This window comes from Carica papaya, chromosome 5, assembly GCF_054855325.1.
Source record: "Carica papaya isolate Zhongbai chromosome 5, ASM5485532v1, whole genome shotgun sequence".
Classification (NCBI taxonomy): domain Eukaryota; kingdom Viridiplantae; phylum Streptophyta; class Magnoliopsida; order Brassicales; family Caricaceae; genus Carica; species Carica papaya.
In genome coordinates, this window is record NC_142313.1 from 2,041,995 (window position 1) to 2,055,718 (window position 13,724).

Sequence of the window (13,724 nt, forward strand, 5' to 3'; positions counted from 1 at the left end):
TTAATAAAAATGTATCAAAATATACGATGTAATTTAAACTCACAAAATAAAAAAAAAATTATTATCCATTATAAAAATAACCCATTAATTTTATATTTTATATATATATATTACTTTATAAATATATTACAAATTAACAATGATTAATTATTTTATTCAATAAAATTAAAATTTTAACAAAATTATTATGTTTTTAAATTTAAAAAAAAAATTCAATAAACTTTACATTATATATTTAATGTTCAACAATTTATGCAATGGATGATCGAACAAAGAAAGGGCAAAATTATCAAATAAATTGAAGTAATCTTTTTCCTTTTTGCTTCTAAATTTCTTAATCCAACATATAAAGACAATTGCAAAATTGTATGATAAATGAAAAAGAAAGAAATGAACATATCTTTTTTTTTTTTGTTCTCTCTGTGTTCTTCCTCTCCGTACACCATTTACATATACGTATAGGTGACATCCCTGATATTACCAGGCATGAAAGCCAACACCATGAGCAGAGCCAAGATCCCAATAGGAACCAGCAGAAGCAGGAATGGCGGAGGCGGCAATGGCGGCAGAATCAGTGGAAGAATCAGCAGTGAAGCTGTTAAACATGAAAGTAAAAGCAATGACTCCAAGCTGAAATAGTTTGCTGGTAATAATTTTCTTGAGCTTCCTTGTGAGAATGATCTGTTGTAGAACTCTATTTTCTTTTTCTCTAACGGAGGAACGTTGTGATTCAGAGCTGGTTTTCTTTTTCTTGGATCCATTGTAAGATTTTTTGAACAATGATCTTCAAGATTGATTATTGGTTTTGGTAGCCTCAGATTTGATCCAGAAACTTCAATAGCTCTCATTTAAAAATGGTTCCCTCCTGCCAAGTTTTCTTCTTTAGAAGAACCCAACAGCAGGATTCAGATTCCAGCTGCAGACCGATTCAAATGGCAAAACCCAGAGGGGAGTTGACCAAGATTTTGACAATGGTGGTGACTGGAAGCTCAAAACTCAAGACTTGCTGGCTTGGAAGGTTTGATCTTTAACAAGAAGATTGATGAAAGATTAAAACCCAGAAGCTGAAATGCTGCTAAATTATTGTGTTCAAATCTTGGGAGATTTGACTTGAATCTGAATAAACTGGATTTTGAACTCAATCAGAAGGATCTAGGGTTCAAATGTGGAATGAACAGAACAAGAACAAGATCCCCGAATTCTCTGCTCAACTTTACCCAAAAGTTTGAAGCTTTTTTCAGGACTTGATGATTAATGGATCTCAAATTCTCTCTCTCTCTCTCTCTCTCTCTCTCTCTCTCTCTCTCTCTCTCTCTCTCTCAGTTTGTGGGGAAAAAGAAGCAAGCTTTATAGAACTTCAGAACCATGAAACATCATCACCAATGATCCAACTGCACAACAGAATTAAGCCAGAATCCAATAAGATCATTGAGTTTATTCATTTAATCACCATTAAAAACAAGAAAAATACCAATCATACACCACGTACTCATTGTAAACAATGAATTACTAGCAGCATCATAGATTCACAAGTAAAAGAATTCAACCCATCACAAAATTTAGATTGACAAATCAAGATTCATATCACTAGAACACCCTTTTTCCTCTTAAATAAATATCAGGATTACAAATTTTTTCTTAAAAGAAAAGTAATGAAAGAATCCAACTTGGGAGAATTGGTTAAGACCCAGAAACATAAACCAAATCAGAGTTGAAAAAGGAAGAAAACCCAGAAACTATATGAAGATTAAAGAAGAAAGAATAATCATATTGATAAGGAAATATAATAAAAAAAGAATCACCTGTGATGTTGTAGCCTCTGGTGGTGTTGGGACTGAGATGAAGAAGAAGATTTACCAGATAGATAATAAGAAAGAGGATATAGATGCAGCTGATATATTCTTTGCATATCTCAATCACTTTCCAACCAAGAGAAATAAATTAGCAAATCAGATATTTTTCTCTTGAGCTGTTCCACTCAACAACCATTGAGAAAAGGGGAAGAACCCATCAACACCAAAGGAAATATTAATGGTTTAGACTGTGGAATTTTTATAAAGAAAAGATGAAAACTTTGGTTTCTGTTTGGAAAGATGGAAAATGGGGGAATGTTGTTTTTGTAAGTCTGAGTTTTTGAAATAAGAATGAAAGGGGGTGGATTCAGTGCATACCAAAATCAAAATGAAGTGGACAAGTTGCTGGTTTTGGAAAATAAAGGAAAGGGGGGAAGGTGGTATGTGTCTCCCAAGGTTCTTCACCCCTGGACTCTCCATCTCTCTCTCTCTCTCTCTCTCTCTCTCTCTCTCTCTCTCTCTCTCTCTCTCTCTCTCCCTCTCTCCCCTCTCTCTCTCTCTCTCTATCTCCTCTCTCTCTCTCTCTCTCTCTCTCTCTCTGTACATTTATTTACTTTTTTCTGAAGATGCATTTATTGACAATTTGACATCTATTTACTTTTTTTTTTGCAATATTTTAAAAAAAAAATTGTAGAGTAGAATATGTATTTTATATGAGCCATGTATATTATTTATATATAAATATAATTTATGTATTAATGTAGATAATTTCCAAATTTTTACATTGATAAAAAATATTGTACCTTTTTCTATTAGTAATTCAAATTTTTTGACCTTTTTAAAAATTAAAAAATTAAAAATATAAAATGTTAATTTCAAGCATAAAAATATGTAAACACATACTTCAAAAAAAAAATTCAAACTGTATATTAAAAATATTCAAATGATTTTTAGACTACTTGGTATTAAATTTTGTACATTAAGAATAAAAAAATAATTTTTAATAGATAACATATTCAAACAAGGTTACTAGTTCATATGTATAGACATTAAAATAATAATTAATGATATAATGTAAAGTCTACTTATAATTCGATATTATCACATTTAATATAAATATTAATAAGCATAAATTTAAAATATTCTCTAAAAAAAATTTTAAATTAAAAAATTAAATAATTTGAAATAATTATTAATTATTATAATATTAATTTTAATGATGTATTATTTTATATAAATAAATAAATATATTAATAAAATAATTAAATTAATTCTTTAGTTTGGAATACTCAATCCTGAAATTTTATTCGGAATTAATTTTAACATTCTAAAATATATAAAATCTATTTTTAAAATTAATAAATTTTAATTTAATGTGAAATTATGAAAAAATATGTTAAATTTAAAATATTTTTGAGAAAAAGTTGTGAAAATTTAAATTTAGATGATATTAAAAAAAAAATCAAAAATTGAGAGTCGGAATGCAAATAAAAAAAATTTGACCACGTAGGACCGCTTAGTCACAGCCTCGATGAATTAGAATGCGCTGTGTGACAAGACACGTTGACTCGGTGACACGCAAGAGGTCATGCTGACAATCCGTGTACCCTGAGATTGGATGATTCAGAAGCGATCTTGCGCGCGTGGACGGCCCGGATCTATTTTTTCCTTAAGTACGATTGGACAGTCAAGATTAAACGCGATGAACTGTATAGATTCGTTTCATCTTTATGCACGATCGAACGGTCGATATTAAACACGATGAATGGCCCAAATTAATACAGTGTGCGTATAAATATTTCACATCACACTTAACTCGAACTCTAGCCATCAGCCTCTCGTCGAAGAAGAAGAACCAGTCGGCAGATAAGGGAGCCGATCGCCGACCGTTGCCTCACCAGAGCTATTTCCGACCACTAAAAAAGGAAAAATTCTCTTACCCACTAAGAATTTGATTCCGAGCACTCCTGTGACCATATCAGAGCAAAACGAACGGCAGGTGAACCGAAAACTACAGACAAACTTTTCTACAATATTTATTTATTATATTCATATGTTATTACGTTTTTTTTATGAACGATTGTAAAATAAATATTTTTTCAATTTTATTTAGCATGTTAATTTATGTATAAAAAATATAAATTCTAATATTATTATACGCTTAATCATTTAATTTATGACATTGTTTCCGTTTAAATTATGAGTTGTTACATGATTTACACGATTTGTGGGATCCATCCTGCTTTGCTTTTCGTAACATATCATATTGACATTTGCATCTAACCCAATCCCTTGTCTTTTCCTTATCAAATAGCTGGGCCCACTTATCTTTTTTATTTAAATAAATCATTAATAATCCATTTTAAATGCTCATAAATTTAGCATTTAATCATCATTAAATTTGAGTATTTAATTAAATTCATAATTAATTATTCTTATATTTACACCTTAATTTTCGGAAATTAATTAATATAATATAATATAATTTAATTTATAACGTCTTTTTTATTTAATTTTATATAGTTTATATCATCTATAAATAAAAATTATAAAAGATATAAAAAAATTAATATTATTTTCACTTGCATTTATTTTTTATTAATTTTGTGTTTATTATCTTATATCCTTGATTTTAATATGATATATCATCATAATAATAATAGTAAATTAGTATCTTATATTTAATTTTATTATAGTCCAAGTTATATATATATATATATATATATAATTCATATTTCACTTTTTATTATCAATTTATATAAATTTTTATTAATTGGGTATAATTTTTTTTATATTTTAGTATTTTAATTTATTTAATTTTAAATTTATTTACCTAAATATTCAGAAACTTCCAATATTTTCTTTAAAAAAGCAAATTTTCTTATATAGTCTATTAGAAATTCTCTCTTTTTACTTGGAATTTATTTACATATTATATATGTTACTGATGTAACAATATATATATATATATATATATGATGATGGTGGTGATGATGATAAGTCAAGTATGATCAAGATTAAATTGAACAAACATAAATTAATATAAATATTAAAATTTAACAAATTTTGAGTAATTTTTACATTTGATTCTCAAAATAAACAAAATCAAAAAACACTAAAATTGTAATTTACACGAAATTTAAATTTGATAATTCAACAAATCAAATTTATTAAATTCAATATTTTCAGCCTAATTTTAATATTAAATTAATAAATTACTCAAAATTTCAGACTAATTGTGAAATTATTAAAATTGGTTTTCAATTCTCAATCCCAAACATTACGAGTGGTAAGTAGGAATTTAATTTTGTGCCAACGCAGGCAAGTCTAATCAACTTCCAACAATGCATACGTATAATATATATATTATATATATATATATATACCCCCTTTTTAATTTTAAATTGAGCAAAAATTCCATTGGTTTTTTTTTTTTATAATTAAATATATTATAATTTATTGATATATTAATAAATTAAATATTAAATTATACTAAATTAAATATTATAAATTTATAATATATTTTATATTAAATATGTTGAATCTGCGCGTGCGTGTGTATATATATATATACTCACACACATATTATTAAAATATTTTTTACTAAAAAAGTTCACATTTTTTTATATTAAATTAACAATTCTATATTTTACGATGAATAAAAAAATCTTAATTGTCGTATTATATGGAGATTGATTAATCATTTATAAAAAAATATATAAGACGTTAAAAAACCCAATCTTAATAATTTTAATTTAAATAACTCGGTAATTATTAAGTTTTTTTTTAAAATTAAATTAATCATAACAGATTAAAAATTCAATCTAATCTTTATTTACTAAAAATTTTATAATTTAAATTATTGAACAGAAGTTTCTCGAACTTAATGTATACTTATAGTAAAAAATGTTATAATAACACGACTATGTTACTCTATATTGGTTTGATATCTTTAATTACCATATGATATATATATATATATATAAAATGTAAACAATGGAGACTATAATTCCATGTTGAAATAATTAGTAAATCACGAATTTTATGTAAAAATTATTTAGATGGTTTTGGTTGAATTTGAGAGAGTAGTAACTTTCGAAGGTGTTTCTGTACATGTGTATATATATATATATATATGTGTATGTATATACACATACGGCATTGCCGTGGTAAATATTTGAAAAAACAACAAAAAAAAAAAATGTTGAAAAAAGTTATGACCGTGAAAGAGTCCCAGTCTGCAATGAAAACGTGTTCTTTTTTTAAGCTTCCAAATTTGAATTATGACCACCTTAGGTTTTTACACTCTTCTTTTTTTTTTTCCCCCCAAACGTGTTTTTTATTTGATTTTGTGGGCGGCTAATGTAATATTTGGAATTAATTTTAAAAAAGTTAAATTAATATATAAAATATAATTTTTAAATTTATAAAATTTTTATTTAATGTAAAAATTAAAAAAATAATAGTAAAATTGAAAATAATTTAAAAAAAAAAGATGAAAATTTGAATTTTATGAATATTTTTTAAAGAAAAATCAGAAATTAAAGGTTAAAACGTAGTTTAGAAAAAATATGTCGCGTAAGACCACCCAGTCAACAGTACCGACGAATCGGAGCGTGCTGCGTGGCGAGGCGGGCTGACGCGGTGCCACGCGAGAGGCCACGCTGGCAATCCGCATGTCCGCGATTAGACAATCCGGATTTGTTTCTGCGCGCGTGGATGGTCCGGATCCGCCATCTTCTCAGATGCGACCGGACAGTTGCGATTAAATGCAATTAACGACCCAGATTCGTTCTCTCTTTAAACGCGATTGTACGGTTCAGATCAAATCACGATGAACGGTTCATATTCATTTCATATTTAAATGCGATGAACGACCCAGATTAAAAAAAAACAGATATAAATACCTCACTTCACACTGAACCCTAACCCTAGCCATCAGCTCTCTGCTGGAGAAGAAAAATTAATCGCCGGGAAGGAAGCCGACTGCCGCTCGTCGCCGCGCTGGAACCACCTCCGATCGTCAAAAAAGGTAAAAAAAATTTCATTCGCTCGAAATTTGATTTTAAACACCCCTATGACTAAAGCAAAATGACTGGTGGATGAGTCAAAAATTGCGGATGAAGTTTGGTAGCGTCGCCGCAGAAAAAATAAAAAACGGCATCCGATGAGCCCCTTCTCGATTCTCATTTTGTGCAATTTTTTTACCATTGTAATTACCATTATGTTTTTTACAAGTTGATAGAAGAAAAACGCCCAATCGTGAAGGTGAGCCAGTGGAGCCGCTGCACCGAAAATTTTTACCGCCGGTGAGTGTTTATTTTTTGACTTTTTTCGACAAACCGATGCCATTTAACGTGTTTTCTCACGAAACTGGTGAAAAACAACCAATCCGAGGCAAACTGCCGCCGTGGACGGCAGTGTTGTCACTGGAGCATGGTGGTGTCGCCATGCCGAAATTTTAAAATTGGCCAGAAAAGGTTTTTAACATTAGTTTTGGATTTTTGGGGGTATTTCTAGGTATTTGAATCTTATTTTAATATAAAAAAAAAATTCAGGAAATCTGGTGACCGCCAGTAGGTGCAGCTGAAAACTTAGCGTTTCAGACATCGATTTGAGTAAGAATTCATCACCTTATTTCTTGTTATGGAATTGAAGTTTAATTATAAATAATGTGATATTTTGTACAATTTAAAAATTTTCGATAATTAATCACATGTTACTAATGGAGGTGGAACCGATTATTTATCACTGTTTATTTTGTTTTAATTGATTGATTGATTTTACAGTTTTAAATGCATGACAATACGTTGGAGTTGGTAAGATAATTCAGTTATATTTTTTTTTATGTATGTATTGCTTGTTTGTGTGATTTACAGTTAAATTGTGAAACTAAAAATTAAATATAAATGGAGAATTGTTTTGATTAAGTGAAATAATAAATGGTAGGTTTAATGGATATCCTTGGTGATGGTCGACAGACCCGGTGCATAGGGAACCCTACCATGAACATTGTCTCATACCGGACGGGATATCAATAATTGGTATTTTGGCGCTCATAACGAACGGGGTATGAAGATGACCCGTTTTAACCTCATACCAGAGGGGGTATTGAGGGATGGTATTTTTAGCGCTCATATCGGACGAGGTATAAGGATGACTGGTTAGTTAACAATGTTGAGTAATGGTTCACGCGTAGTGGGGACATCTCTATAGACCCCCATGGATACCAGTAGGCAGATAAAAAAATAAAGTTATTGTTCCGGTTAATTGAATATGAGATTATGATATTGTTGTGCTCTTGCCTCTATATGTCAGTTTTGAAAATTTAGTTACGGTAAGTGTACAATAAGTGATTTTACTTATGATAAATGAATTTACTTAAATTAAGAACTCAATTAATAGTTTTCATAATTTTTACCAACCTTCATTTCTGTATCGGTGAGTAGTGTGACATTCTTACTGGGATAGTAGCTCACTCTTTCATTAACCATTTCAGATCAAGAGAACCAAGATCCAGATTCTGATCCATAAGATGGTTGTGAATAGAATGTCCAGTTGTTTATTTCTCATTTATTTCTTTGATTTTTCATTGTTCTTTTAGAATGGTCATTTTTGTAACTCTATTTGGTATTCTGAATTATTGTGTAAAGAATGTAAACCCTAATACTATTATTTCGTTTTTGCATTTAATTTGTAATTTTTTTTTATGTTCCGGATTGTTACAGCTACAGCGGATGGGACCAGGAAACAACCATTACCTCAATGATCTTCCCCAAACATAGTCTAACTGGAATACATAATTATGGACACATATATAAGTAAGCAGAATTGCATGTCTTTCATTTTTACTTGATTATAAATTATATATTACGTAATTTTTAAATATAAAAATAAACTAATCTTGTAATATATATATAATAATATAACAATTTCTATTAGTTTTTCTTTTTTTTTATCAATTATTTCACGATAATATGTTTATAAGTAAACTCTCGAATCTATATTTTTGGCTAGATGAGTGAAAATACTAATCATTAAAGCATATGACAATAATACTACAGTAAGAAAAACACTACTTTCAACAATAATCTGAAACAAATAGATGAAATTCGAATATGAAGAAAGTATATGCTCACTTGTAGAGACCCGGAACTTAAAGGGTATTCGTAAATCAACTGTAGGTTATGCAAACAGGCGATATGCACATTAAGAATATAATTGAGATATTTTATTTCAGGATAGACCAATACGGAAATGTGCAGTGAGGTAAACCAAACAACTGAGAAAACAATCAAAACTATCAATTAAATAAGTACAATACAATAGTAGGCAATTCATGCAATACATGAAAATAAACAGTGAATCATGTCAAATATAAATTGACCAGTTCCGACTCTACTAGTGACCTTTAATTATTTTAAAAATTTTCTATTTTTTTTTAAAAAAATATAATTTATCGATTATTAAGTCTCAATTTACTGTAACAGAGAATAGAGTAATAAATTCTTACCCGGATTAATGTTTCAAAACACTGTCCTATCTACTACACCTCTTGACGGTCCCTGGTTTTCTTGAATTTTTTTCGTAAAGATTAAAAATACTTGTCACGTACCTAAAAATATTCAAAAAATCTGAAATTGGTGTTGAAAAACCCTTATGGCAAATTTTAGAGTTCCGGTACGGCAACGACGCCGTTCTCCGAGGCTGGCTCTGCCACCCATGACGGTGGTTCGCCTCAGCCTAAATGGTTTTAGCAAGTTTTGGTCGATTTTACACATATCCCAATGAAAAAACACGTTAGGAAGCCTCAGTTAGCCAGAAAAATAAAAAAATCGACACCTACCAGCGGGGAAGTCTTCGGGTGCGGTGGCTTCGCCGGTCATCCTTCGTGGTTGGAGTTCTTCTTTGGCTAATTTGCACCAGAAAGAGATGGTGAACACGATGGTCAAAGAATTGCATGAAATGAGAAACAAAAAGGGAGTCATCGGAAATGATTTTGGGTTTTGATAGCGGCGGGTCGGCCGAGCTTTACCTGCAATTTTCGGCTCATCCGTCGACTCTTTTGCTCCGATATGCCCATAGGGAGACTCGGGATTGAATTCCGAGGGGAAAGAGAAAATTTTTACCTTTTTTGGCAGTCGGCGGTGGCTCCAGTGCGGTTGCGGCAGCGTCTCTCCAGCAGTTGGTCTTCCCTTGGGCCGCCTCCTCTTCTTCTTCTTTGACTGGGTGTCAACTAGGGTTTCAGAGCAACTGAAGAGAAGTTTAAATGCCTCTCTTCTCTTCGATCCTGGTCGTTCATCCGCGTTGACGTGGAACGAGAAGAGTTGTCCGATCGTTACCTGTTTAGGCCGATTACGTAGACGAATCTGAGCTGTCTATCGTGTTCAATCTCATCTGCTCAATCACATATAAAGAGGGAATTCATCTAAGCTGTTCGTCCACGGGAGATGTGATCTGAACTGTCAGATCGCCTAGGCAAGCAGATAGCCCACGTGGCCTCCTGCGTGGTGGCGATGTTAACGTGTTTACCACGTAACGTGCTCTGGTTCGCTGTGACTACTGATCGGATCGTTCCACGTAACCAAACTTTTTCTTTTTACGATTCTACCCTTTGTTTTTAATTTTTTTTTTAAAAAACATTCTCTTTATTTACACTTTCACTAATTTTTTTTAAAATTATTTTTAATTTTATTATTTATTTATTTTTTTCTCAAAAATTTAATAAAATTAAATTAAAATAAAATTTAATTATTTATATATATTTTTTATAAATTAAAAAAAATATTATCCCGAATTAAATTTTTGAACCCGAATATTACATAACATCCATGACTAGCAGCACTCAGCTTGATTGGCATCCTAGCTTAAATGTGCCTCTCTTATGTCCAAGGTTCAACCCAATCATATATTACAAACCCCTTTAAATAAGGACAGCACAAACAAAAAGATCCCAACAATATGATTCAACTTACAACATTAAATGTTTTACTTTTCAGCAGTTATGTATTCAAAGAAAAACTTATAAGATTTGTAATCTAACAATTAAAACACTATTCCTTGAAGAATAACTAATATTGTAAACTCGGGGTAACCTTATCCAGAGAAAACGAGAGCCACAATTGGATGACTAACATCCGCTCTCCCTAAGACAGAAGTTTGATTTAATATCTGAAAGGTGAAGAGTGAAGCTAAAAGAAGTGAGAAAACAGCGGATCATTACTAAACACAACATCGTTAATCAGGTACATAAATTAATCCACAAGTCAACCGAAACACAAGCAACCGAACTAACCAGACAAGTTCAGAAGATAAAAGTTACAACCACTGGATCCAGACGCTCAGAAGAGTAGATATCCAAATAAAATGCCCCACATAGGGCAGTCTACATCACCATGAAAACTCATGCGTAAAAATATAAATACAAAATACCATCTTTTGTGTCTAAGATGTATGTGCATCATCCTCAGAAGTTGTTTCCATGGTGTCAAGCATCGGCTAATATATTATTTTAGTAAACAGTTGTACCAACAACTAACAAAAGCCAGTGATTGAATAACTCCCATAAGTGCTTTGTTTAATCCTGCACATAAGGAAAATGTGTAAATATTTGACTCAGCAATCCATGATCCACATGAATGTATCAATGAGAAAAGATGATAGTGCATCAGTAAGCAACAAACAATGATTTGTAACAATCAACATACATGCCGTGAGGGATTGAACTTCTAACTTCAGGAATAATGAACCATGACAATGAAGACAATTTACAACCACATAATACAGTTAAGAATGCAAAATATAAGAGTTTTTTTTTTTTGCAACCACAGGATTGATATACCTCATCATCATCATCATCACCACCATCTTCTTTATTCTTCTTGAATTTAGTTGTACCACCCTCCTTGCTAATGGGTAACTTCATAGCTCCAAAAGGTGTGTCCACATCAACATGTCCTTTTATGGTGTAGCCAGTACCTCTTCCTCGAATCATGTCCCACAGAGCAGAACCAAAATCCTTGGGACGGAAGGTGATGGGAACATCAATATAACTTATTCCCTTCTTCTTGATCGTTGTAGATTCTTTGATTTCTGCACCTCCAATGCTGACATCAGATAGCCAAACCTCATAATCTAGTGCATTAAGGCCCAGATCAAAGTCATTTAAGTTTTCTAATTTCAAGTGAAGAACTGCAACTGTTTCTTCAAAAGAGAACCTCTCGAATTTTATCTTCTCAAGATCAACATCAGGCTTATAAGGTATCGGGATCTCCCCATTTTTCTCCAGTGGTAGAGTCAACCTTCCAATAACAGGTACGTCTACAATAAGGTCAACCTTGACCTTGTATGGGATGATGCTTCCAGGTTCAATATCATCGTATGTGCTTTTGATGTCATCATAAATTAAATGCACTGGTATTTTCACAGTTTCTTCCCCGTGTGCCTTTATAGTCCCAGCATCCGGAATCAATCCAGAAACTAGCTTCCTTCCATCACTCTCAATCAAGTAGTTTATGTCAATCAAGGGGATGGGAATGGGATTCGGATTCTTTATGAGCACGTCAACAACTATCTCTGCCTTCTCAAGGTTAATTTTAGGGATATGAATAGCAGTAACATCAGCAGTTGGCTTCCCAAATCCAATTGTCTCCTCAATCTTCTCACCAATATCATGGATGAAATCCTTCACCTTCTCAAGAAATCCCCCTTTTTGTTCTTTGTCTTCCTCATCCTTCTCATTCTTAAGACCCCTTTCAGTTACTTCTGGTTCATCAGATGATGCCATACCTTAACAGCAACAAAAATTAAAGCCGTTAAAGACTATGGATACAAAAGGAAGAGAAAAAGATAAAACACAGAAGAGAAAATGCCTGATCCATGACACCACAATAATCAATCAACCACAGCCAATCAACACTAGCTAAGCACAATAAAGCATTAAAAACAAGAAAAAATCAATGTACAGAAAAAATGTGAGAGCCCCCCATTGAAACAAAAGAAGTCAAATCTACATATCACTTGGATCAACACGGGGTCTTGAATCATATAATGGTAAAGAACTCGTTGACTTGTGGACTGAACTTCTTGATTAGATCACTTTTGATTAGACGAAATAGACACAGAAGAGACAATGGTCGATCCATAACACCGTAATAGTCAATCAACCACAGCCACTAATCAATAGTAGCTAAGCACAATAAAGCATTAAAAACAGAACAGATATAATCACATTTCTCAGATCTCTATAAATCAACAAGAAACCTTTAATGGCAGACGGTTGAAAAGCTAAATACACGTATAGAAAAATGTGAAAGCCACCGATTGAAACCAAAAAAAAAAATTGTCAAATCTACATATCACTTGGATGAACACAGTGTCTTGAATCATATAATGTTAAAGAACGCGTTGACTTGTGAACTAAAGTTCTTGATTAGGTCACTTCTGATTGGACGAAACATATATAAAAAAAAAAAGGAGATATCAGTCCGCATTCTTCCAGATATACACAATGAAAAGAAAGGAAGACGGCGAAGATTCCAGAAAGTGAGGATACGAAAGGAAGAAGAAATATGGTTGAAAGAACGATCTGGAAACGACCTACAACTACTTAAAATGAGAATCCACACTGATCAAACAGAACAGAGATGTTTGATTTCTGGATTAATCAGACAAATGAATAAACGAAAGCTTAGATCTCTCATATGATTATTCATCAACCATCACAAACTAAATCATAAAATTAAGTAATAATTACAAAAATGAAATAACGAAGAAGATTATCACAATTCAAGTTGAGTACAGATTTACCTGGTGAAGATTACGGGAAGAAGAAGAAACCGATCGGAGAAACTTTTGCGAGAGTTCAGGCAATCGAATATGAGAGAGAGAGCTAAAATAGAGCAAGCGACCTTACTTAAGGGTGGTGATAAT

General features: G+C 31.6%; 1 protein-coding gene and 1 long non-coding RNA gene across 2 annotated transcripts; both read right to left on the reverse strand.

Moving 5' to 3' along the window:
- Nucleotides 1–653: 653 nt before the first annotated feature.
- Nucleotides 654–2,126, reverse strand: LOC110821516 (uncharacterized). The gene is made up of 2 exons (XR_002541072.2): nt 1,803–2,126; nt 654–1,391 (listed from the first exon to the last, which is right to left on the reverse strand). It is a non-coding gene; the product is annotated as an uncharacterized LOC110821516 (long non-coding RNA).
- An 8,868-nt stretch (nt 2,127–10,994) lies between these two features.
- Nucleotides 10,995–13,724, reverse strand: LOC110821422 (Late embryogenesis abundant protein, group 2). The gene is made up of 3 exons (XM_022051267.2): nt 13,602–13,724; nt 11,635–12,581; nt 10,995–11,376 (listed from the first exon to the last, which is right to left on the reverse strand). The coding sequence occupies exons 2-3, from the start codon at nt 12,577–12,579 to the stop codon at nt 11,371–11,373; spliced, it is 951 nt and encodes a 316-aa protein (XP_021906959.1). The 5' UTR covers nt 12,580–12,581; nt 13,602–13,724; the 3' UTR covers nt 10,995–11,370.